The 27,984-nt window shown below is 39.2% G+C and overlaps 1 protein-coding gene across 2 annotated transcripts; it reads right to left on the bottom strand.

The window, feature by feature from the left end:
• Positions 1–767: 767 nt before the first annotated feature.
• Positions 768–27,492, bottom strand: tnfsf13 (TNF superfamily member 13). Of its 2 annotated transcripts, none has more exons than XM_026259991.1 (6): positions 27,167–27,492; positions 25,819–25,936; positions 25,684–25,734; positions 17,597–17,715; positions 7,279–7,417; positions 768–4,262 (listed from the first exon to the last, which is right to left on the bottom strand). In XM_026259991.1, the coding sequence occupies exons 1-6, from the start codon at positions 27,392–27,394 to the stop codon at positions 4,153–4,155; spliced, it is 765 nt and encodes a 254-aa protein (XP_026115776.1). In that variant the 5' UTR covers positions 27,395–27,492; the 3' UTR covers positions 768–4,152. The 2 variants fall into 2 exon arrangements, with proteins under 2 accessions (XP_026115776.1, XP_026115777.1); XM_026259992.1 differs by having other exon boundaries at positions 25,684–25,731.
• Positions 27,493–27,984: the final 492 nt, after the last annotated feature.

The following is a 27,984-nucleotide window of genomic DNA, read 5'->3' as shown; positions in this document are numbered from 1 at the left end:
TATACATATATCTCCTTCTCCGTTTTGTAGAGAGCAGTGAACATTGCATAGGGACCCTGTGAATCAGAACACATTGTAGATTTTTTGTTTTGTTTTTTAATTTTTTCATTTGACTTTGTCAACTACTTATTATAGGCTGCAGATTTTCCTGATTTTTGCTGATGAGTACCTGCAGATGCCTGGCAAATTAGCTAGTTGTTAAAAAGATAAATAAAAATAAATAAATAAAAATAGCCAGAAAGCACAGCTTTTTGCAGACAAATAGGAAGCATCACATTTAGCAGATTTTTTGTTTGTGTTTATTTCATTCCCCTTACTTTAATTATTATGTGTGTAAGAAGGAGAGAGAGAGAAAAAAAACAATAAAAACTATTACAGATACGTGATTTTACATTTATTTCCAGTGTAAGAAATAATTAGGTGTGAGAAATCTTTCCTGCATAATTATTTTTTGTTGTTGGGCTTTCCGAATAAATGTGTAATAAGTAATAAAAACTCACATTATGATATTGGAAGAGAGTACAGATGATTGGACGCACGCCAACAATATTTATAAAGGCTGATTTAGTGCGATAAAGATTATACGGGTCTGATTTAGAGCGATTCATTCAGACTGAGATGTTAATTTTCAGTGTTTGCACTGTGGGCATATATTATATTCATTTATTTTTTTAGGTTTTTACTTTTTTGTTGCATAAATTTACAATGCATGAGTATTTTTATCTCCCATTTACTGTCACATTGTGATAAATGCACAAAGATGAAGATGAGTGTTTCAAAAATCTTTAATCCAAACACAGGGTGGATAGTGAACAACACAGAAGTGACACTGATGAGACTGGTCAATTAAAACTGAACACACAGGAACTTAAATACACAGGCTAATGAGGAGACGCAGCTGAACGAAACAGCAAATCAAATCAGCAACCATAAGTACCAAATACAGTCAGGGGGAAGGTGCAAATGTAAACAAAGATCAAACTGAACTGAAACTGTGGCTAATGACAGCTCTGAATTTATTTTGAAATCAAAATAAAATCAAAATTAAGGGACACGTACCATGCCACTATAAAGCATAAGAACGTTATAGAGATTTTGAGAGAATTTTCATTTTTGGGATAACAGTTACTGATTACAGTTTGCATAGTGTGATATTTACAAAAAAGCACTATGGTGGAACCATGTTGCAGTTATTGTATCAGTGAATAATACCTTGGCAATGTGATACACTGATCAGCCACAACATTACAACCACCCGCATACTATTGTGTAGTTCCCACTTGTGTGGCCAAAACATATCTGATGCACTGAAAAATAGACACAACAGGACCTCTGAACATATGGTATCTGATCCTTTAAGTCAGGGGTTCTCAACTCCTGCACTCGAGGAGTTTAGCTCCGATACACTTGAACAAGTTCAAGCCAATCAAGGTCTTCAGGTTACTGGAAAGTTACCGGAAGGTGAGTTCGATCAAGGTTGGAGCTAAACTATGTAGGAACGTGGGCCTCAAGGGCCAGAGTTGAGAACCCCTGCTTTAGACAAGGAAGGTTTTTTTTTACAGGTATTTGGCAATCATACACAATGGTAATTCAAAGTGCTTTACATAAAACAAAAAAATAAACTAATCATAAAACATAATCACAAAAATAAAATCAAATAATACATTTTAAATTGATTTAAAATGAATTAAAACAGTGAAGAAGAATTAAAAAAACATATATGAAGATACATTAAAGGCAGTGTAATTATTCGGACGTACTGTAGCTCAGAGCTCATTCAGTAAATGCACAGCTAAACTGATGAGTTTTGAGTCTGAATCTAAGATTCTCCTTTTAACAAGATGTAATACAAGTCTTATTTGTCCCCAGAATGTGTCTGGTAAGTTTCAGCTCTAAATACCCCACAGATCATGTATTATTTCATTTTGAATATGCCTATTTTGAGTGGAAACAGAAACTGGCTGTTTTCACGCATGTGTTTAAATGCAAATGATGCTGATGCTCCCAACCCCCTTTTCCAGAATAGGGCTGTGCCTTTCCAGCTGGTATCTCAGATACTCTGCTGAAAAAACACATTTGATTTTGATTATCATGTCTATCATGTTAAAATGTTAAACCATATTAGTTTAAAGTTCTGCTATACAGTTTTCTGAGTGCACATATTCGAAGCACATCACATACAGAAAGAATCTGAGTACTAAACTTCTCCTTCATGTCTCATCTCGCTTAATTGTCAAATACAAGTTTATATTAAAAACACACCAGTTACAAAAACTGTCTGTAATGTCTGTGAAGGTAAACAGCTGAGAAAAAAAATGGCATGTTTATATTAGATCTGTGTTGCAGCAGCGTGACATACAGTAAATAAATCAATAAACCCACTGCTCTTTTGTCTCCTCTGAGGCTGGGACTCTAAATAGTGTTCTGTGCTCAGTGCAGCCAAAGACAGAATAGTCAGCGTGCTTTGCTCAAACATTCACTATGGCATTAGAACTGGTACACTGCTGTCGCTTGCGAAAACACAATGGCGTCACTATGGGGGTGGAAACCTGCAGAAAGGCCAGTAATGTTATAATAAGATCTCCTTTCTACATCAAGCTTGTTTTTCTTTTTCTTTCACAAGCTTGCACAAAAAGGCTTACCAAAACAAATTTAAATGATAATCTTTATCACATTTCCTGGGTTGGTAGATGAACCGGGGACCCGATTGTAGCACTTAAACACAGAAAAATTCATTTTCATGATATGTCACCTTTAAACATGGCCTCTGTTTTAGCATATTTGATGTCTTCTGGAAACTGGTTCCATTGCGGGTGACATAAAATAAAAAGCACTCCTCTTGTTTTGAGTGTACCCTTGGCATTTCTAACTTACTTGATTCTAATGATCTGAGTGGTCTGGTTTATATTCAGTGAGCATATCTGCAATGTATTGAGGTCCTAGTCCATTGAGTGATATATAAACTAGTATTAATACCAGCGAGGACTGGTGTGATATGCTCAGATTTTCTGGTTCTAGTCAGAATCCTGGCAGCAGTGTTCTGGATGAGCTGCAGCTGTCTAATGGTCTTTTTGGGAAGGCCAGTGGGGAGTCCGTTACAATAGTCCACTCTGCTGGAGATAAAAGCATGAACGGGTTTCTCCAAGTTTGGACTGAACAAAACAGAGAGATCTGGGAAGTTGGAAATGCCTTAAACTGCTGAAAGAGGCCACTGTCAACAGTGAACACCTTTGTCATGAAGAGATGTTCATGGTCTTGAGTAATCTTTAGGTAGATGGTACATGTCAAAGCCTTATTTCCATAGTTCATCCTGCTGCCATCCTTTCCCCAGGGAAAATATCATGCGCATATGTCATCCAACTGATCTAAAAAATAAAATGGTTCCAGAGACCCGGAAACCTTCTTCCATTGCTTCATGGTCCAGTTCTGACACTCACATGGCGGCGGTTGACAGAGTTCATCATGGGCACTCTGACTGGTCTGTGGCGATGCAGCCCGATATTGTGATGCACTGTGTGTTCTCACAGGTTTCTATTATAGCCAACATCAAGTTTTTCAGCAATCTGAGCTATAGTAGCTCTCCTGTGTGATCGGACCAGACAGCCTAGCCTTTGCTCCCCATGTGCATCAATGAGCCTTGGATGCCCTTGATATAGAATCACCAGTTGTTCTTCCTTGCATCACTTTTAGTAGGTATTACCCACTGCAAAAGTCATTCAGATCTTTTCACTTTCTCATGTTTTTTTATTTGTAATTTTTTTTGACTGTTTACTTGCTGCCTAATATACAGTATCACACCCCTTGATAGATGCCATTGTAAATATAAAAATGTATGTTATTCATCTGTTAGTGGTGCCAGTGGATGATCAGTGTATATATGGTACAGAAATCCATATCCATTTAACGTGATATTTACATAGCACACAGTATATATATATATATATATATATATATATATGAAAAAAAAAATTGTACATTAAGTACCATTTCCAACATGCCAGTGTTTAAATTGTCCACTAGGTGTCAACCACTCACCACATAAAAGCATTTACTGTTTTTGAGCATGAAAGTGTGAAATTCTTGTGTAAGGGATTTGCAACAGGATAAAAAAGGTTTCTATCATTTAAACGTGTAAATCACTGTGTGTCTGAGTCATATGTTGAAGAGGCCCATGAAGGTGGCATGAGCTGTCAGGATAAGCTCTGCAGATTTGCGGGGAACAGAGAGCTGAAGAGTGGATCCAGACTCCAGGAAGTAAATTCCTGTGAGGAACACACACTTTATAATCAGCCAGATATTAAGATTATATTACAAATATTTAGCAAATATTGCAAAATGATGTAGATTTTTTTTATGATCAAAAAAATTCTACAGCATATGATATGGTCAACACAGAGATATGATCTTATCAGGAGACTAAACTTAAATTCATCATCTGTGTGGAATGTTGTTGATTTCCACAGAAAATACTTTAATTGTGAAGCTTAATACACGAAACCGCAGTTTAACAGGGTAAAAACGACTCACATTTTTTTGTATTACAATTTTTTCTCAAATATTTAAATATAGGAATAAGATAATGTCCAATTAAATATGTACTAATTTGCATACATTTCCAGAACAGAAATCTGAACATTGGATAAAGCCAGACCCAAAATAATTGTTTAATTTTGTTAACATATTAAAGGTTTGTACATTGAGGAGTTTTTCTATATATAACTCAATGTTTCCAGTTATACAATGTTATATTAAGCAGATGAATGATGAACAGAGCACTCTGTAAAAACCTTCAAAATATATATAGGACTAAAACTGTGAAGCTTTATGTATGTAAGTGCAGGAAAACAAATTGATTTTGAAGGATATGTAGTATAATTGAAATCTACAGATGGAAATAGAACTGTAAATTAATAAATAAAAAACACTAACATGTGTATTTGGGATGTTTTGAAAAAGACAGAATCTTATAATTGAAAAAATAGTGTTTTTGCCTTGTGTCTTTTTTTATTTTCTGTAATATCTGACCTTTGGCTAGAAAATTGTGTCAATATGTGGCCCAGTTGTATCCCTGTCACTAATGATTATTTTGGTAATCGAGTAATTAATCTGATGATTAATCAAGTAATCAGAAATATATCTGTGGTAATAAAAATAGGGTAACACTTTATAATAACTGCATGCTATTAATCATTAGTTAAGCATTAGGAAACAGTTTATTCATTATTTATAAATCATTAATAGACATTTATAAGCAGTTTATAAATACAGATATAAATGCTTTATACCTGATTTAAAAGCATATCTATAATGTATTTAATAATTGTTTTTTCATACTTTATTAATGATCAATTTATCATTTCTAAATTAAGTATAGCATTATTTACACACCAGTTATTAAGGAGTTGTCAGTGGTTCATAAGATCACTTAGAAATGGTAAGTAAATGATTAATAAACTATTTAAATGTGCATTCATACATCTTTTTATTCAGACATATAGTAATAGTTACTTAGTGTTAATAAATGGTTTATTAACATGTATTTCTACTGTAATTCAGGGTTAATTCAGGTAGTTATAAAACATATGTAGTTGTTAGTTAACTATTTTTGTGAGCTCATCTAAAGTGAGGACTATTTATGCCTTGTAAAGCTTTTACAAATGAGATTTAAAGGCTGTTAATATTTCTATGTTCTGTATCACTGTGTTGTGTTTGTTTCTGTTTTTTTGTTTAGAAGATAACTAAGCCTTTAAATATCCTTTATAAATGCTTTACAAGGCATAACTAGTCCGCACTTTAGATGAGCTCACATAAATAGTTAACTGACCACTACTAAATGCTTTATAACTACCTGAATTTACTACATTTCTTGTGATCTTATGAATCACTGGCAACTCCTAAATAACTGGTTTGTAAATAATGCTATACTTCATTGAGAAATGATAAATTGATCATGAATAAAGTATGAAATTACACATTATAGATATGTTTTTAAATCAAGAATAAAGCATTTATATCTGTATTTATAAACTGATTATTACTGTCTATTAATGCTTTATAAATTATGAATTATCTGTTTACTAATGCTTGATTAATGATTAATAGTGTGCAGTTCTTATAAAGTGTTACCCAAATAAAATATAAAAATCAAGTTATCATAGGGTTTTACTGAACAAAAAAGTTTGAATACATAATGTAATAAAACAATATAATCATAACTTATGTACATCATGTATTAATAATCTTTAACATTTGGCCACTTCTTTGTGATAGAAATGCTTCAGCCAATCATTTCTTGAAAAAGAACATGTGGACATCAAAACATGCAAACTCAGAGCGAGGGTTTAAAGTTGTATTTTGAATACACAAGTATTCACAAGTAACAGTTATTAGCTATAACTATATTTAGAAAGACACCCTGCTAAATAAAAAAAACAACAACAAAAAAACAAACAAACACTAAAACCAGCCTAAGCTGGTTGGCTGATTTAGCTAATCATCCACCCTGGTCATAGCTGGTCAGCTGGCTGGTTTTAAAGGGGTTTTGACCATTTGTTTAGCTGGTCAGGCTGGGAAAACCAGCTGGAACAACCAGCTACTGTAAAACCAGCTTGGCAAGGCTGGGAGACCAGCTAAAACCAGCTATAATACATCCAGTTTAAGCAAGCTTAAGATCAGTTAAACTTAAACCCGCTAGGTTCAGTTAAGCAAAGAGAATGTTTTTCATGGATTCTCATCATGGATTCTTTTGTCAATTCCGGTATTTTGCCAATTAATCGAAACTGCACAAAATGAGGTTGAGGATTTTTATTATAGCTGAGTACTGGAATTGAATCAAGGAATCGGGATGGCCCTATTAGTAATATTTTTTAAAATGTGTTTTTCATCTCTCGTTCATCATTACATTAGATCGCATTATATATAACAAAATCAAGCCTTTTTATTGAGACTGAAATGAAATATATGCCTTGGACTGTTTATTGGATTACTCTTGTCTCGCCCTGGATTGTACCTGTTTGCTGGTGTTTGACCTTGCCTGTTTTGACCACTCTTGTGAATAAAAGCTGCATTTGGATCCTCAACTTTGTTGTCATGCCTCCCACGTTACAGCTCTAAATTATGTTTCATCTTCAATGAAACATCATTTCACAGTTGGTGGGGTAATAATGAACAAACGTTGAATCTAATCTAATCCAATCATTTTCCTTATTTAAATAATGGGTAAATCTTTCTGGCAGTATGGGGACCATAGTTTTTAACATTATTGTCTTGATAACTCACCAGCAGTGTAGCAAGTGTTGAGTGGCTGGCTGACGTTACTGGGCATGCTTTTTAAACACTTCATCAGTTTAGTCTCTGCCCCCTTGTGCCTCTTCGTGATCACATGACCCATTACCCAGGTGGTGTCTTTATACAGCACCTGTGGCGAGTAACAGAACAAACCTAATGCTCAGTGTGATTTATTGTACCGAGTAGGGGACCATTACATGTTAATACTTGGAAAAAGTAGTTGAAATAAATGAACATTAAAGAGAGTTCACCCAAAACATTCATACTTAGGCCATCCAAGATGTAGCTGACTTTTTTTTTTTCTTTCTTTTTTTTTCAGTAAAACATTTTTATCTTAAATTATGATCCTTGGTGATTCATAAAATGCAAGTCCACATGTTATAAATAATAGGAAGTTTCTTGCACAGACTGATTGTTTCACTTCATAAGAACTCAATATATCATTCAGGAACAATGAGTATAATTTTCTTTTTTCTTTTGCAATTTTGACTATTATTTTATGACTCTCAAAGGGATGGGTGCCATGGACTACAGTTTATGAAGGACTACAGTTTAAGCTAAAAACCTCTGTACGCTTCTACTGAAGAAAGAAAATGTCACCTACACCTTGGATGGCCAGAGGGTCAGTAAATGAAATGCAAATCGTAAAACCTGACTTGAAATAACCTAACAAATAAATTGAGGCTAAGCGGTTCAATAAACGACAAGTAAAGTTCGTGCAATCTCACTAATTTGATCCAGGTTCAATGGATCAGGATAATTTTATGACAGGAGTGGCTGTAAATCAAATGAAAGCTAGCTAATCCCGCTCCCATCATGCTCTGTAGCTCAAACTGATCTTGAAAATGATTGGTCTACTACTTTATTGATATATTATTGCAACTGTGTTGTTGTCTCTGTTGTTCAATTGAGTTCAGCGTGGCTTATAAATTTACAAAGCATTTGTTTTTTATTTTATTTATTTTTTCTCTTTCATGTGATATTTTGTGTAACAAATTACAATAAGGTTTTATTTGTTAACATTAGTTAATGCATAAGCTTGCATGAACTAACAATAAGCACTTTTTACAGACTTTATTTATTAATGCTTATTCATAAAAATAAATGTGTTCATGTTAGTTCAATTATGTTCCTTAATAACACAATTTTTATACAAAAAAATTAGCAAATGTTGACATTAACATTTAAGTAGGATTAATAAATAGCCTATAAGTATTGTCCATTACCTGTTCATGTCAACTGACATGGTTAACTAATATTAACAAATGAAACCTTACTGTAAAGTGTTAAATTTTTTTTTTTTTTTTTACTTTTGATAGTTTTTTTTACTTTGGTGCTGCTGTTTAATGAGTGGGTGATAATTTTTTTATAAAAGCTACTGTACATATGTAATAGTTGATAAAATATGCAAAATATAATGAAGCTCTATGGCTTTAAATTTTACAGGCCAGCATATGGCACTAATGACACAAAGAGATACACTTCTTGAGATAAACTCAAAGGGGTCACATGATGTTGCTAAAAAGAAAATTATTTCATGTTTTTGGTTTTATGCAATGTTTATGTTGTTTAAGGTAAAATAAAAACACACCTTATTTTCCACATAATGTACATTATTGTTGCTCCTCTATGCCCCGCCTTTCTGAAATGCATAGATTTTTACAAAGCTCATTGTTCTGAAAAGCAAGGTGTGCTCTGATTGGCAGGCTATCCAGTGCTTTGTAACTGACCAAATACCTCAAACTTGTGACAGACAAAACCAATAAAACCCATTACAAACGAGGCATTTGTTGCATCCAGTGGGGACATACTTACTGATTATAATGACTTATGTCTTTTAGGGCTGACTCGATATTAGATTTTTCATATCACGGTATATCACGGTCATATCATATCACAGAAACCTTGGGGTGGGGAACATATCAGTCAAATTATTTTTTACTTTGTTTATTGAGTTTTTCTTTTTCACCCAACAAGCATAATATTGATACTGATAAACGCAGGGCACAAGACTATGGCTTTCTCCGTCTTCTTTTAAGCTCTTATGAAATAACAAGAGAGAAAATACTGTCAAGTTCAACAGTATGATGAATAAATATTAATGGTAACACTTTACAATAAGATGCCATTTGTTAACATTAATGTATTAACGAACACGAATTGAGTTATTCAATGTTCATAGTACATTAATGTTTACAAACACAACTTGTGATTTTAACAATGCATTAGTAAATGCTGAAATTAACATGAACTAAGATTAATAAATGCTGTGGAAATATTGTTCATTATTATTTATGTTATTTATATATGTTAACTAATGTAAATAACTAATGTTAACTAATGGACCTTATTGAAGAATGACAACAGATGAGGCATTAAGTGCATGGCACTGTGACCAACTTAACATTTTACAGAGTTTAATGTAGCAATGTGGTCGCTCAGTTTTTCAAGATCCGTCTTAATCGTGTAACTGTTCATAGATTTGAACAAAGAAAGAAATAAAGTGTTACTACGCACAGGCCGTATTGATTGCAAATACAAAAATGAGACGAGTAAAGAAAACGCGGTACTTATTAAAATAATCATCCTTTACTTAAGTATATGAACACAGAAAACCGCTGTTAATAGGTTATATAATATTTCCCAGTCTATGACTAGTAAAATAATAACAACTTACTCTGATGAACACAGCTCTCCTCAGAGTAGCTGCAAGTGCTGCGTCTTCTTCTTGTGTGACAGGTGTCAGAGTTAAGGCACGATACTGCCACCTGGGCACTCAACCAGGTACTGTTACCAAGTATTTACATGTGGTGTCATCATAAGAGAACTGTTCATTTTAAATATTGCGGTTATCACTAATACCGGTATATCCTCATACACTAAATTAACACGATATTGATAATTGTGTATTTGAATATCACGGTTATCATCAATACCGGTATATCGCAACAGCCCTAATGTCTTTATTACTTGTGTCTTTTTATGAGTTGAGTTGTGTATCGTGCTGCGTAAACATAAAACCATGTCTCAAAACTTGTATTTGAATCATCAGTTGCAAATCCTTTAAATATAAAATGTGCATATTTAAAGGCTGTGAGTCATTGTAGGTTTAGAAAACAGTTCTCTATTAAATGCATTGCACACCCACGAATATTTGGTTTGTTCTGAAACAGTGTTTTAAATACAACTTAACCAATGATTCACAACGAAACACACAGCATCTCCACGACATGGTGGCAGCAACAGTACTACAGCAGAGTTAAAGATTAAAAGTTTCGCCTTCTTTCTTTGTATGAACATTTGAGTTCTGTTATGCAAATCTTCCCACACAGTGACGTAGACATGTGGGGGCGTGTTTAAACGAGGCGTTTTAGAAGGGCGTGGACAAGTCTTAACTTTTATAAGGAATAGCATCTTGGTTACATATGTACCTTTGGTTACCTGAATAGGGAATGAGATTCTGGGATGACATCATTGTTTTGGGAACACCTCCGATGAGACGAATGTCTGAACCCTTTATAGCATCACGCCAATTTAATGGCCAATAGCGCTTAGCACCATCCCGAGCATACATACGTATGCTCATATGCGCATGCTATTTCATCAGATTTTACACTATGATGAAGGAAGCGCTATTGAAGGTACGGAATGGCCAACATCGCAGCATCTCGTTCCCTATTCAGGGACCCAAGGTTACATATGTAACCAAGATGTTCCCTTTCATAGGTTCACTTCAATGCTGCGATGACATCATCGCTTTGGGAACGATATACCATAACACCTCACGTACCTAAGATAATTGGGAGACCAAGGAAGGAAAGAGTCTGCTCAAGCGGAAGAGACCCGGGAGCCAAAAGAGCCATCCTCACATCCATTCACAAGTAGAACTTGATGAAAGTGCTAAGGACAGGACTAACCTTCCACAGCACAAACATCTCCCATCAAAGGCTCTTTAAAGAGAGAGAAGAAGCCATTATTCTCGTAAAATGAGCACATACCTTTAGAGGCAAAGTCACACCATGCGCCTCATAGGCTAAAGATATAGTCACTCTCTGACCCCGCATAGCATGGGAAAAAGCCTCCAACCACATGCTGAAAGCAAAACAGTGGAGAAGCAGCCTTAGGATATACTAGGCCTAGGAAGCAGTAAGACTCAAACAACCTTAGGGGAAAATCAATACAAGAGGAGCTGACAGAGCCTGCAGATCCTCGTTCCTCTAATAGAGAACAGAAGATTTCAAGTTATATGACAGACTTAAATGGCTCAAATGGATGACCTGCCAGGATTCTGGAGATTGTCACCTAATGTGACAACCACTCAATTGGCGTTCAAGGCCAGTTCAATGGAAGAATACAGTACTGGCAAGCTTTTTTCAAAAAGCAAACCTGAGGAACTTCCTGTGTCTCTTGAAGATCTGGATGCAGATCAAAAACCAATTTCCAGTTCAGATTGAGACAGGATGAACTTCTTGACATTGCTTACTCCAAGCACAACCCTAGGTGATGCAAATCCAATCAACCTAAAGGAGCTGGTGCAAAATAGTGCAGTTATGCAAATAGTGTTGGTAGCCTGAAGTGCCAAAAACCATGTTGCACCACAAATGTGTGATGCAAAACTCCACAGATCCAGCTCATAACACAAGAGTCCACTACTTGTTCCAGCTCAAGTAGCAGTGGAGCTGAAATAATAATTATTAGCTTGACAGACTAGTGTTTGGTAGCATGAAGCGCCGAAAACCAAAATGCATGGCAAATGTCAGCTGTGGAGTCCATGCTTAAAAACAGTTACATGAACAACAGTTGGAAGCATAAGCGCCAAATCAATGTATGTGCAGTGCAGGAGTAGAGACAAGAAAAACCCTGCTCACTCTGCAGCCCGAGTCATTATGGCATTAGGTTTTTTTTTTGTAAAAACTCTAGATGTGAGCTCGCCCACTGATTTGCTCCAGCTCAAAGCATCAGCGGAGCTGAAAGAAAAATTAACAGCCAGGTAGACTAATGCTTGGTGGCATGAATCGCTAAGACCATAATGCATGACAAACATCTGATACAGGACTCTTAGAGTCTGTGCCTAGAAGCAGTACACAAAATAGTGAGCTGGTGTTTTCCCCTCATCATTTAGACAGGCACGTATAACTCCAATACTGAAGAAACCCAACCTCAACCCATCTCTTTTAGAGAACTACAGACCAGTTTCCCTTCTTCCTTTCATTGCAAAAACACTTGAACGAGCTGTGTTCAAACAAGTCTCTACATTTCTCACACACAACAATCTCCTTGACAGCAACCAATCTGGATTCAGAAGTGGACATTCAACTGAGACGGCCTTGCTCTCAGTTGTTGAAGCTCTAAGACTGGCAAGAGCAGAATCCAAATCTTCAGTATTTATCCTGCTTGATCTGTCAGATCCTCCTATCAACCCTACTGGCAAATGGCATCTCAGGAACCACACTTCAATGGTTTGAGTCTTACCTATCAGATAGGTCCTTCAAAGTATCTTGGAGAGGTGAGGTGTCCAAGTCTCAACATCTAACTACTGGGGTGCCTCAGGGCTCAGTTCTTGGACCACTTCTCTTCTCTGTCTATATGGCATCATTAGGTTCTTTCATTCAGAGACATGGCTTTTCATACCACTGCTATGGTGATGACACTCAACTCTCCCTCTCATTCCATCCTGATGACCCGACGGTACCTATTCGCATCTCAGCTTGTCTAACAGACATTTCTTCCTGGATGATGGACCATCACCTTCAACTCAACCTTGCCAAGACAGAACTGCTTGTGATTCCAGCAAACCCATCGTTCCATCACAATTTCACCATCAAGTTAGGCACATTAATCACAACTCCTTCAAAAAAAGCTAGAACTCTCTCAGACCACATTGCTAAAACTGTCCGATCCTGCAGATTTGCTTTATTCAACATCAAGAAGATCAAGCCCTTTCTTTCTTAACATGCTGCATAACTCCTTGTTCAAGCTCTTGTTCTGTCCAGGCTGAACTATTGCAATGCCCTCTTGGCAGGTCTTCCAACCAATTCTCTCAAACCTTTACAATTAATTCAGAACGCGGCAGCATGATTCATTTTTAATGAGCCAAAAAGAATACACGTCACACCTCTGTTTATCAATTTGCACTGGCTTCCAATAGCCTGTTTGCCTACAAAACTACCACTGGCTCTGCACCCATTTACCTAAATTTGTTACTTCAGACTTATGTGCCCTCTAAAAGCTTGCGTTCTGCAAGTGAACGTCGCTTGATTGTGCCATCCCAAAGAAGCACAAAGCCACTTTTACGGACTTTTAAATTAAATGTTCCCTCCTGGTGGAATGACCTCCCCAACTCAATCCGAGCAGCTGAATCCTTAGCCATCTCCAAGAATCGGCTTTAAACACATCTCTTCCATCTTTATTTGACCCTCTAACTTTAACACTCACTATGCTAATTCTATTCTTAAAAAAAATCTAACTACCTTTCTAATCTTTTTGTATTCTATTTTTTTCATTTATTATGCAATTGTATGTGTGTGTGTGTGTGTGTGTAAAGACCTTTAACTAGCTTGCTCTATTTTTTTTTATTTATTATATTATTTAAAATCTCATGCTACGTGTACTGTGTTAACCTAACTGAGACTTGTTATAGCACTTATATATCATTGCTCTTTTTGTTGTTTTTGATTGCTTCCACTGTCTTCATCTGTAAGTCGCTTTGGATAAAAGCATCTGCTAAATGAATAAATGTAAATGTAAATGTAAAAATAGTGTAAGCAGCAATTCAACGCACATGCCTGCATTAGTGCAGCACAGAAGTAGACAGAGAGAGAGATATATAGGAAAAGCCATCTGCTCAACTCTACAACCTAAGCCATTATTGCATTAATCTTAAAACAGCTTGCCACTTAATGTTTCAGCTCAATTCAGCAGCAGAGCTAAAATAAATATTATATTACTCCGGCAGACCAACACTCGGTAGCATGAAGTGCCAAGACCATGGTGCACAACAAAACACCTGCTGCAGGACTCCTCAGAGTCTGCGTCTAAAAACAGTACACGGACAAGATTTGGAAGCGCAAGCGCCAAATCAAATGAACGTGTTTGCATCAGGGCTCAGTGCAGCCAATAACAGAGAAAGAGGAAAACCATCCAGCTCACTGTTATAGCTTGTTATAAGAGTACTCAAACACATGAGCTCTTCCACTTGTTTAAGCTCGATACAGCAGCGGAGCTGAAGGAAGTAGTCAGGCAACTAATTATTGGTAGCACAAAGCGCCAAAATCATAGTGCACAACAACATCTGTGCAGGACTCACAAACAAGAGTTGGAAGCATAAGCATCAAATCAAATGAACGAGTCTGCACCAGTACAGCACGGCAGGTAGGGCTGGGTAAAAAAATTGATTTTTCGATTAATCGTTTTTTTAAATGTGGTCGATTCAAAATCGATTCTCAAAGGCCATGAATCTATTTTTTTCCATATTTATTTCCGTAGACATTGAACGTAAGATTAGCGTTAATCTTATTACAAATCTTCTCCACTAGATGTCACCCTCTTATGTGCCTTGTGCGATGTTACCAACGAACCTGTCATTCATTCATTCAGTTTAAAGCAGTGGTTCCGTCACGAATTCAAATGTGGCTCACCATATGCTGAACACATTTTCTGCAATGTGCGTCAGGTCATGCTCCCGTTCACGTCTTACAGACTGCATCTTAAAGCCTCTTATACTTTCTGTGTCCTCAAGTCCGTTATGGACCGCTATGAAGGCTTGATGTAAACATCGCCTACCGAGTCTGAGCAGACGACCGCGCGGACAGGTGAGTAGTTGAAACGGAGGCTTGCTTTTAACGATTACGTTTTAGTAGCACCAGTAACTAAAGCAAAGTCTGAGGTTTGGAAAAGTTTTGACCTTGTTTATAATGAGAATAATGAGTGAATAATGACGCACCATCAGTGAGCGCAGGAGCGCGCTGAAGCCATCTACAGTGGATTCAATCATTTTCCTCCACAAAAACACTTAGGCCTTACCTAATCTTGGTGAGTAAATGTTTTTTTCAAATAATAGGCTAACGAAATATTATTTGAGTCTTAAATGCATAATGTAGACAGAGTAGGCTATATAAGCTAATGTTGGCATTATTATTTTATTATGCCAGCTGCTATGGCGAAGCAAATCCGGCAGAGCCTTTATCTTAATTCATTTCGTTATTGCCAAATACCCATCTTAATTTATAATTTATCTTAATTAAATTTTTTTAAGAAAGACTTGTTTTTATTGGTGCGTTGGCCTATTTATATGCTAAATGAGCCTATACCTAGGGCTATTTATAGAGTGCTGAGATGTTACGATGTTACAGAGGACTTATTTTATTTCTTTGTTCAAACTTCCAAGTGGCCTTTTACGTTAGTCATGTATAAATTATGTTAAACCATGTACAAATGACTCATTCCTGACAAAAGGCAAAAGAGCTGTGTGCTGCATACATTTGAATAATGTCGGGTTGTAAATGGGTTCGGGCTTTTAAAAAGCTGTCAATCAAAATGTACGTGTCGGGCTCGGGACATGTCGGGCTTAACTTTTAAGGCCCGATTACAGCTCTAATAGAAAATCGAATCGAAAATCGAAATCGAATCGAGAATCGAAATCGAATCGATTTGAGAGCTTGTGAATCGAAATCGAATCGATCTGGAACATCTGAATCGATACCCAGCCCTAACGGCAGGTAACATTAGGGAGAGAGGGGAATTTTAACCGCCTACTCACTGTTATAGCTTGCTATAAAAAATACTCTGAAACATGTGAGTTCTTCCAGTTCTTTTTTCAGCTCAATTGCAGCAGTGGAGCTGAAAGAAATAGTAAGTAGTCAGGCAAACTAATGTTTGGTAGCTTGAAGCACCAAAATCATATAGCACAACAAACTCCTCAGAGTCTGCATCTAAAAACAGTAAACGAACAAGAGTTGGAAGCATAAGCGCAAAATCTAATGAACGTGTCTGCATTAGTACAGAAAAGCAGGAAACAGTGAGAGAGAAGGGAAAAACGCTTGCTCACTGATATAGCTTGCTACGTATAAGAAATACTCTGAAACACATGAGCTCTTCCACTTTTTTGTTTCAGCTCAAAGCAGCAGCGGAGCTGAAAGAAATATTAATTAGTTGGACAAACAAATTCTTGGTAGCGCTAAGCGCCACAAACCATAGTGCACTTAACGTCCAAAAATCAGTGCCTCTCATGTTGTTTAATAAACTTGAGAAAATACTTGTGTTGAGCAATGGGGATTTTATATCAGTAAACTCGTCCCTTAACCCATAGATTATATCTAATGCTTGTGTGCCTGCGAGCTAAAGAGCCTGAGGCTGCTGTAGAGTATGCATCATCCAATCCACAGCCGAAAGAATCAATTACTAGCTTCTGGAACAGGAATCAGATTTGACTAACCACTTGACTCACGAGGTGCTCTTCTGCTGAGCACACACTGTCCAGGGAAGAGAGCAAGAGAAAAGGGTTCCGAGAAAATTCCGTTCTCTCACTGTCTGAACACTCGGGCTCATCGCTGTCACCCCAAGCGTCTTTTAAAATCTGATGAAATAGCATGCATATATGAGCATACGTACGTATGCTCAGGGCAGTGCTAAGCGCTATTAGCCAATAAATTGGCATGATTCAGACATTCATCACACCGGCAGTGTTCCCAAAGCGATGATGTCATCGCAGCATTGAAGTGAACCTATGAAATGGAACTCTGGGTTTGAGACTTTGTAACTTTAGGGATCTTTTCTATGCACAAACAGCTTGTAACACTCCAAAGATAAGGGAAAATTGAAATTGCATCATATGACCTCTTTAAGGCTTTTGTACATCTACAAAACACAAGAAAAGATTTTCATGTTTTAATGAAAACAGTGATTTCTGGTTCTCCTTTTTGAAAGGCTATTCACCCCAAAATGTGATGCTTTAAAAAGTTCATAAAACATAATTGTGAATCAAATGAATTTACTAGTTAAATACAGTGTTTTGAAGAGACACAGTCACTTTATATGATAAACAGATCTATATTATATTATATTATATTATATTATATTACTACATATACATAGAACATATCAAAAGAAATTAAAATCACTTAGTAAATGGAAGCTTAAAACATCCTTGCTTGACATGCCAATGAGGTTTGTGCTTGTACATCAAGCAAGTATGGGTGAGCTTACATGGTTACAAGGTGAGTAACTGATGAATTTTCTTTTTTTGGGTGATCTTACCCTTTAAAGTCTGTATTTTGATTATGCAGTACTGTCAGTACCAATCAAGACCAACCTGACTATAAATGAAGTAGGTACCCTCAGTCTCCACTGTTACAGTATCAGCTGATACCTGAAGCCCCTCCCCTCTGCTCTGCCCTACGGCCCAAGACAGAACAGTGGTGTCATGATCATCTGAGAAAAACACAGAGTACAAAAATGAGAGACAAACGACATCTGTCTTTCTGTCTGTGTGTCTATATACAGTTGCAATCAAATGTATTCAAACCTGTTGACTTCCCAGACACTCTGCTGCCGTGAGCAAAATTGTATCTACTGCATAAAAAAATTCACCCATCACTTCTCATCCATATGTCATTCTAAAACCATATGACTTTCTTCTGTGGAATAAATAGATACATCTCAATAAATTAGAATATCGTGGAAATGTTGATTTATTTCAGTAATTCAGCTCAAATTGTGAAACTCGTGTACTAAATAAATTCAATGCACACAAACTGAAGTAGTTTAAGACTTTGGTTCTTTAAAGGGGGGGGGGGGGGTGAAATGCTCGTTTTCACTCAATATCCTGTTAATCTTGAGTACTTATAGAGTAGTACTGCATCCTTCATAACTCCAAAAAGTCTTTAGTTTTATTATATTCATAAGAGAAAGATAGTCTGTACCGATTTTTCCCGGAAAAACACGAGCGCCTGGAGGCGTGACGTGTGGGCGGAGCTAAAGAATCACGAGCGCCAGTAGGCTTTTGCGTTGAGAGCATGTGGAAGCTGTGACACCGTGAGGACAAAACCAACCAAAACAAACCATGGCTAACAGTCAGATTCAGTGTATATTTATTTTTTTAAGTTCCACTTTGTCGTCTTTTTTTTTTTTTAAGCTGTACATGGGGAAAGTGCAGTTTGATGACAACATCGCATGTTGTTTACTTGATGTGCTTACGTGCCGATAGCTAAGTTAACAACACAGAGATATTTGAAGCAGTTTTACTCACCGCATGCGGCTCCAACACACGATTGTGACCCTTTTTCGTTGGGACTGCATTATCCTTAAGAAAAAACGATGTGCAAATCCGGCGTCAAACTGGACCTTGTTTGTAAAACAAGCATCTTCGAAATGCAGGGGAACAAACACAAACACTTGCAAAACTCCGTTGATGCTCTGTAAAAATAAACTCCATCCACTGGTCCCTTAATGCTGTTTCTCTTTTGGTAATCTGTGCAGGGTTGTCTTGCCCTGGCAACCAAAAACACACTCCTTTTGTGACATTTCGCGACGCTCTCGCTCTGATCAGTGAAGTCTGTTGTGCTCTCAGTGCTGTGCTATACGGGAGCGTGCGCTCTTCCGGCAGACGTGCCCTCAGGACCCATATAAGGAAATTCCGCTCCATCTAACGTTACACAGAGCCATACTCGAAAAAAAAAAAAAAAACTTTCCAAAACTTGTGACAAACCGGAAGGAGTATTTTTGGAACAGAAAAACTCCTTCAAACGTACAACTTAATTTTTGAAACTTTGTCCATGTTTAGCATGGGAATCCAACTCTTTAACAGTGTAAAAAACTCAGTATGCATGAAATAGCATTTCACCCCCCCTTTAAATTGTGATGATTTTGGCTCACACTAAACAAAAAATAATTCACTATCTTAACAAATTAGAATATGGTGACATGCAAATCATTTAATCAACTCAAAACATCTGCAAAGGTTTCCTGAGCCTTCAAAATGGTCTCTCAGTTTGGTTCACTAGGCTACACAATCAAGACTGCTGATCTGATAGTTGTCCAGAAGACAATCATTGACACCCTTCACAATGAGGGTAAGCCACAAACATGCATTGCCAAAGAAGCTGGCTGTTCACAGAGTGCTGTATCCAAGCATGTTAACAGAAGGTTGAGTGGAAGAAAAAGGTGTGGAAGAAAAAGATCCACAACCAACCGAGAGAACCGCAGCTTCATGAGAATTGTCAAGCAAAATCGATTCAAGAATTTGAGTGAACTTCACAAGGAATGGACTGAGGCTGGGGTTAAGGCATCAAGAGCCACTACACACAGATGTGTCAAGGAATTTGCTGAACCACAGACAAAGTCAGTGTCAGGGCAAACAAACACTGGATCCAGTTGCGGATGAACAAAACCTTTATTTGAATGTTCAAGAGAGCAAAGAGGCCAGATGGTAGGAACAAGTCTCTCGATCAGCAGTCACTCCTTGGCAGCACAGGGACTGTAGTGGGCATAACCTCGAAGACAGGAACCGAAACAGAAAACAGTAAAGGCAACATGCCAATTCGAGACCGTAAATCCAAGCACTAGCACTACAGCAGGAAACGCCAACAAACTGGACTAGACGGCACTGCAAGGAGGGAGATTGAACAGAGAACAGTAACAAACGATCTGACACTAGACAAGACAAACACAGGAATATAAGTAGGCCCACAGAAACAAGACGCACCTGTCGCTGATCTGATTGCTTGTCAGCAGCAGCTGACGCTGATGGCCAATCAGAGCAGTGACACAGAATGAGCAAACGGATCTGCAAACCGTGACATTACCCCACCCCTAGAAACGTCTCAGAGGGTCCTACTTGTCGATTGTAGTCATCGATAAGGGAGTGATCCAATATGTCCCGGGCAAGAACCCGACTCCTCTCCTACGGACCGTAACCTTCCCAGTCCACCAAGTACTGGAATCCGCCTCCCCTCCGCCTTGAGTCCAGAATACGACTAATCGAATAAGCTGGTTCCCCATCTACGATTCACGGCAGTGGGGGAACCGGGGTAGGCGGATTAATAGCAGAACGAATGAGGGGCTTAATTTTGGAAACATGGAACATGGGGTGAATTCTCCGGTACGCCAGAGGAAGTTTAAGGTGGACCGTCACCGGACTAAGGATCTTGGTGATGGTAAATGGGCCAATAAATTTGGGAGCTAATTTTCTACAAACAGAGCGGAGAGGAATATCAGTAGATGAAAGCCACACTTTTTGACCAATGACGTAGACGGGAGGCTTCGACCGGTGGCGATCGGCCTGGGCCTTGGTGCGTAACCCCACCTGGAGAAGAGTCACCCTGGCTGTTTTCCAGATGTCTCTGCACCTCTGGACGAATTCGTGAGCAGACTTCGGATTCCAAAATGGGAAAATAGGTGGTTGGTACCCTAAACTTCACTCAAATGGAGATAGGCCCGTGGACGACACTGGTAATGAGTTATGCGCGTACTCAACCCAAGAGATCTGCTGGCTCCAAGAGGATGGATTCTGTGACACCAAACATAGCAACCCTCGTTTCAACTCTTGGTTGGCCCTCTCCTTCTGACTGTTACTCTGGGGAAGGAAACCAGAGGAAAGACTTACACTCGCCCCCAACAATCGACAAAACTATCTCCAAAATTTGGATATAACCACTGGGGACCCCTGTCAGAGACCACGTCTGTCGGGAGGCCATGAGCCCGTTGTCAATGACAGCAACCGCTGTTTCTCTGGCAGAAGATAATTTGGGCAGAGGGATGAAATGAGTAGCCTTCGAGAACCTGTCCACCATGGTTAAAACTACCATGTTACCCTGGGAGGCAGGGAGGTCTGTGACGAAATCTAGCGCAATGTGTGATCAGGGTCTCGAAGGAATTGGCAACGGCTGAAGGAGCCCGGCTGGGTTGGGTGGAACTCTTACAACTAGCGCAGACAGAGCAAGCCAATACAAATTGGCGAGTGTCACGAGCCATAGATTGCCACCAGAACCGTTGCTTGAGAAATGGTACTCTTACTCCTGGATGACAAGCCACCTTGGAACAATGACCCTACCGAATAACGTTGGACCATAACCTCTCTGGCACGAATAATCTACCCAGTGGACATCCGGGCGGAGGCACTACCCCATGTAAGGCCGTGCGGACCTTCGATTCAGTCTCCCAAGTTAGCATTGAAACCACACACCCCTGTGCAACCTCTGTGGAACGATGTTCAGATTTGTCAAAAATACAGGATAACGTGTCTGGTTTGATGTTTTTAGAACCAGGATGGTAAGAAATGGAAAAATCAAATTGACCGGAAAAAAAAGTGCCCACCGAGCCTGCCTAGAGTTAAGTCATTTGGCGGATCTGATATATTCAAGATTCTTGTGGTTAAAAGGTACCCCCGAACCCTCCAACCAATGACGCCACTCCTCCAAGGCTAACTTGACTGCCAACAACTCTCTATTACCAATGTCTTAATTGCGTTTGGGGGATGACAAATGAAAAATAGGCGCTGAGGAGGAGCGCTGAGAGAGAACCGCACCTACCCCCACCTCTGACGCATTGACCTCCACCACAAACTGACGAGACGAATCAGGGGTGACAAGAATGGGGGCTGAAACAAAGCAGTCCTTAAGTTTAGTGAATGCAGCCTTAGCTGCATTAGACCAACTGAAGGTCATCATGGTGGAGATCAAGGCAGTCAGAGGTGCGGCTAGTTGGCTGTAATTGCGAATAAAACGCTGGTAAAAATTGGCAAAGCCCAGAAACCTCTGCAGGACCCTGCGGGAATCTGGAATTGGCCAATTTACCACTGCCTGAATCTTGTCGGGATCCATGCACATCCCCTCGGATGACACGATAAATCCTAGAAAGGGGACAGACTGTGCATGAAAAACGCATTTCTCCGCCTTGAAGCCCATTCTCTAACAGCCTCTGAAGCACTCGCCTGACATGCTGAACATGTTCCTGGAGAGACAAAGAAAATATCAATATGTCATCCAGGTAAACATATAGAAATTGATCGGCCATGTCTCTCAGCAAGTTGTTAATTAGTGCCTGGATGACCGCAGGGGAGTTGGACAGGCTGAAACGCATTACCAAGTATTCAAAGTGCCCCCTGGGGGTATTAAAAGAGGTCTTCCACTCATCTCCCTCCCTGATGCAGACCAAATGATAGGCATTCCGAAGGTCCAACTTTGTGAATAAGGAGGCTCCCTGCAGTCTCTCGAAATCAATGGCAAGGGATAGGTGTTCTTTACCGTGGTGTTGTTCAGCCCTCGATAGTCAATACAAGGAAGCAGGGTACCATCTTTCTTACCCACAAAGAAGAATCCCACCCCTACAGGAGAAGAGGAAGGGTGGATGAGTTTGGCTGCTAGAGAATCAGAAATATATTTCTCCATGGCCTCCCTCTCCGGAGCGGAAAGTGAGTATAGCCCGTCCATAGGCGGAGGCGTACCTGGCAATAACTCTATGGCACAGTCATAGGGACGATGTGGAGGAAGAGATGCAGCCCGGGACTTAGTGAACACTTCCCTCAGGTCAAAGTACTCCTCGGGCAAGTTAGTCATATCCGTCTGCTTATCCTGCAACACAGAACGAGACACAGTAGAACAAGCAGACACCAAACAAGACGCATGACAATTCTCACTCCAAGACATGATAGTGTTCTGCCGCCAGTTTATGTGAGGAGTATGTAGTGTGAGCCAGGGGTGCCCCAAAACCACTGGAGCACCAGCAGAGTCAATGAGGAGGAAACAAATCTCCTCCATGTGGCTGCCAGACATGATGGGACTCATTGGTCCAGTACAGTGTGTGATAGAGGACAGTAGCTGACCACCCTGAGCGCTGACAGTGATGGGAGGCTTGATGGAAATGAGGGGTATCCCGAGTCGGCGGGACAGGCCTTGATCCATGAAACTTCCCTCCACCCCAGAGTCCACCAAAGCCTTACACTGATGATGAGAGGTGGCCCACTGTAGTCTCACCGGGAGGAGCGTTGATTCCCAGGAAGATTTGCATAAGGAAATGCCACCCATCAGTAACCTCGCTGCTACTGACGGGCCCTGACTTTTAACGGTGCATTTAGTTCCGAAATGACCTGCTGCTCCACAATACAAACACAGACCCTGTGCTCTTCTGCGAGCTCTGCCCACCTGCATGGGTTCGGGATCGAGTGTTTTGTACTGACCGTATCGCAAGGTGGAAAGGGAGGAGGAGCCTCCATGTTTGGAACCCGGTCTCTGAGTCGCAGACCATCTCGACGTTGCAACCTTGCGTCCACTCGAATGGCCAAGTCAATCAATCCATCCAATGCAGTCAGTAAGTCTCATCTTGGATTCGGTCCTCCAACCCATGCAGAAACATGTCCCACTGTGCCTTGTCGTTCCAGCTGCACTCCGCTGCCAGCGTCTGGAACTCAATGTAGTAGTCTGCCACCGACCTGTTGTGTTGTCGTTGTGTTGTGCAGACACAGCCCGATCGAACACCTTCCTGAGTTCACTACTGAAAGCTTGGAATGACTCTAGACACAGATGTCGCTGCTCCCATTCTGCTGTTCCCCACAGCTCTACTTGATAGCAGCGTGATGACGAGTGCAACCTTGGATTCCTCCGTGGGAAATGATGAGGGCTGCAGAGCAAAGAACAGTGAACATTGAGTCAGAAATGCACAACAGAGTTTGGGCTCACCCGAATAGGCAGCAGGCGGTGACAGTCGGGGTTCCATGTTGCTGGTAGGTCGTCTGGTGGGTAAAACGGCAGATGGTTTAGGCACAGTGGGCATGTGGACAGGATCGACTCTCAGCTGTTGTATCTGGGTGGTGAGATCTGAGACCTGCGCTACCAAGGCCTAAACTGCTCGACCAGTAGCTGTGATCTGTTCATCCTGACAATCAAATCGAATGTCATTCTTACTTGAGGATCCTCGTACCCCCGTTACATTCGCTGGATCCATGATGGTCAGATCGTTATGTCAGGGCAAACAAACACTGGATCGAGTTGCGAATGAACAAAGCCTTTATTTGAATGTTCAAGAGAGCAAAGAGGCCAGATGGTAGGAACAAGTCTCTCTGTGGGCAGTCACTCCTTGGCAGCGCAGGGACTGCAGTGGCTATCGAAGTAAGGAACTGAAACAGGAAACAGCAAAGGCGACAATCCAAGCACTAGCACTACAGCAGGAAACTCCAACAAACTGGACTAGACGGCACTGCAAGGAGCGAGAATGAACAGAGAACAGTAACAAACTAACTGACACTAGACAAGACAAATACAGGAATATAAGTAGGCCCATAAGTAGGCTCAGTCGCTGATCTGATTGCTCGTCAGCAGCAGCTGACACTGATGGACAATCAGAACAGCGACACAGAATGAGCAAACGGATCTGCGAACTGTGACAGTCAGAGGCGTCATACCTGGGCTAAGGAGAAAAAGAACTTGACTGTTGCCCAGTGGTCCAAAGTCCTTTTTTCAGATGAGAGCAAGTTTTGTATTTTATTTGGAAACCAAGGTCCTAAAGTCTGGAGGAAAGGTGGAGAAGCTCATAGCCCAAGTTGCTTGAAGTCCAGTGTTAAGTTTAAAAAGTCTGTGATGATTTGGGTTGCAATGTCATCTGCTTGTGTTGGTCCATTGTGTTTTTTGAAAACCAAAGTCACTGCACCCATTTACCAAAATTTTTTGGAGCCCTTAATACTTCCCTCTGCTGAGCAGCTTTTTGAAGATGCTAATTTCATTTTCCAGCAGGATTTGGCATCTGGCCACACTGCCAAAAGCACCAAAAGTTGGTTAAATGACCATGGTGTTGGTGTGCTTGACCTGCCAGCAAACTCCCCAGACCTGCACCCAATAGAGAATCTATGGGGTATTGTCAAGAGGAAAATGAGAAACACGAGACCAAAAAAATGCAATGAGCTGAAGGCCACTTTCAAAGAAACCTGGGCTTCCATACCTCAGCAGTGCCACAAAGTGATCACCTCCATGCCATGCCGAATTGAGGCAGTAATTAAAGCAAAAGGAGCCCCTACCAAGTATTGAGTACATGAACAAGTCTTATTGGTCTTATGAAGTATTCTAATTTGTTGAGAATTTGTTTAAATGTTAGCCAAAATCATCACAATTAAAAAGAATCAAAGACTTTCATTGAATTTATTTAATACAATTTGAGTTGAATTACTGAATTAAATGAACTTTTCCACAACATTCTTATTTATTGAGATGCACCTGTAAAAGAAGATGTTTTGATAAGTATTTCAGTATTTTCTGTGCATAGGGTAGATAACAATGGGCACTAAAACTGGTCACTTCTTTTGTGCTCCACAGAAGAAAGAAAGTCACACACGTTTGGAAAGGTTTGAGGGTGCGTTTCATTTCTGGTCAGACTATTCCCTTTATCGTTGGACATTGTGGCTGTTACACTCACTATATGTCTGCGAGGACACAGGAACAAGATGGAGAAATGTGTGCTGCTCTGCTAAAAGAAAGGACAATTTACATTAGATATATTTAAACAAATGTGTGTTTTTGTGTAAGACATACAATGAAAAGCGTTTCTCACTTTCTCGTCTCTTTCTCTGTTTCCTTTGTTTTGACACATCTCTCTTGTCTCGGCCCTCTGCATGTGTCCGTCTCTCAGGGAATCTGTGATAACAGCTTACCTTATAACAAGATGTAGCCTATGGGAAATTAGACATCATCACACACTAAAGCTCACCGATTTGCTTTATGATTTTACATTGGACATCAGCTGGCAACCCAAAATAGCTATTATTTTTGTACTGAAGTGAAAAAAAATTGTCAAAAATATCACACTGTACTGTACAATCAAAAGTGTGTAGACATCCCATTATAATAAATAGTTCATTAATGGGTTTGGCAATGCCAGGAATTCCTGTGAAATAAACTGTCATCCGGAAAAGGAACCCTGCTGGACTCTTCCGAAGCTATTGCAACAGAGCAAAAAATACAATTCTTGGTCATTGTCCTCAGAGACATTACTGGAAAAACCCAACCCATTTGACGGAGGCTGTGCACATACCTTTGTCCAACTACCATGAACTGCACAGGCACTACAATATGCCAAATTACCTACTTGACATCTTACAGTCTTAATTGTTTGGTTATTTGGCTGCATACTTTTGGCAGACACAAACATTCTCCTAATGAAGCTGTATTTAATCTTGTTTGGGTCATTTTTGCATTGCACAGCTTTCTTCATTTTTATCCCATCCCTGTTAAAACTGATATATTTGATATCCCACCTGGCATACATTATTATGGTCAGTCAAAAATTTTTTCTTGCATTTACCATTATTTACTTGACCTGAAAGTCATGATTTTGATGATTAGAGGTTTGATCCAATGCTGAGTCTTTCGCATGTTGTCGCAGAAAACACTTAAAGAATAAGCTAAATTCACTTGAATTAACAGTGTTTGATGAATGACTACTAGGGAAGATATTGAGAAATTCCAAAACAAATTCCTAAACTTTTGAATAAAATGCTATTCCATGAACACTAAAGATGAGTGGTAAACATACTCCTTTCTGACTAACTATTTGGTTTATGCATTGTGAGCCGAAGGCAGTCACTAGTTCTCCACAAATGAGGAAGTGAAATCAGTTGCACAATTAATGCCATAGTAACATGGCACCACTCTTAATATTATTACTATTTTTTTCTCTTTTTTTTTTTTTTTACCATGGTATAACTATTCATATGCATCGTGGTGGTACTTCAGTGTGCTTTAAACATACCATGGTGTACATAACAATGGTGATACCACTGTACTTTGATAATATATATTTAAATATATAGTGCAGAAAACAGGGCTTTAGTATAATTTCTTGGTGAAGCAACAGACGAATAATGTCAAGCAGTAAAAACTGAACTAAAGCACTCACCTACCCCGTAGCACACGGCGGAATCGCAGCATATCCCACCTTCCTTCACCGCTGTATCCAGAGGTCTTAAAAGCCGCGTTATTTCAGCCATTTCAGACCTGAGCATCCAAATGTACGTCCACTGTATATACATCACAGACACACAGGTGCAGGCGACAGTAAATACAAGAAGCCTCTTCAGCGCTTCCACCTTCACCTTCCGAACAGAAGCAGGAATGTTGTGATTGTTCATGATAGCCTAAACGTTGGTATGTTGATATGATATGTTGATATGCTGATACGTGAATATTTCCGTTCTCAATTTTGATCCGTTAACTTTCGGTTTCACAACTTTCATCAGAAAGAGGAGGGAGTGGAAAAAAAAATCGGTCAACACACGGTCGTACCAATCCCTAATGGAATGCTGTATTAAGTTCAAACCAATCAAAAATCCCAAACGAGAATCCAGTGAATATACAGGGATTCTGAAGAAATAATGAAATTAAATTAGCTTTAATATAGGGAGTTTGTAAACCCTTAATTAATCCAAATGTTGAAAAAAATGTACGTATTTATTACAAAAATTTAAATAACCCAACGTACCCCTAAACCTTAACTAATCCATGTAGTAACCCATTAGTATTTAGGTAAGCATACTGAAAGTACTCATAATGCACTTACTGTAAAATAAAAAGTGAAACCAAATGTTTCTATTGATATACCTGTAATATATACTTCAAACAGGTAAACACAACTGTACTGCAGGATTTATGCACCATTACCATGGTAAGGGTTAGTAATGCTGTAAGTACAAACAAAATTGCAAAATGGTAGCCTAGAAGT

The sequence above is a fragment of the Carassius auratus genome, unplaced genomic scaffold (assembly GCF_003368295.1).
Source record: "Carassius auratus strain Wakin unplaced genomic scaffold, ASM336829v1 scaf_tig00215316, whole genome shotgun sequence".
In the NCBI taxonomy this organism is placed as follows: Eukaryota; Metazoa; Chordata; class Actinopteri; order Cypriniformes; family Cyprinidae; genus Carassius; species Carassius auratus.
Note: the sequence above shows the minus strand (reverse complement) of the source record. Positions and strands in the feature narration are given on the sequence as shown.

Bases quoted from the DNA above. Each gene is read 5' to 3' on its own strand.
- tnfsf13 (XM_026259991.1), bottom strand. From the start codon at position 27,394: ATGAACAATCACAACATTCCTGCTTCTGTTCGGAAGGTGAAGGTGGAA. The intron at 25,735-25,818 runs GTGAGAAACGCT...CCTTTCTTTTAG, and splicing joins ACAGAGAAAGAGACGAGAAA to CAGAGCAGCACACATTTCTC. The intron at 17,716-25,683 runs GTGAGTGTAACA...TGTTTTTCTCAG, and splicing joins TGTGTCCTCGCAGACATATA to ATGATCATGACACCACTGTT.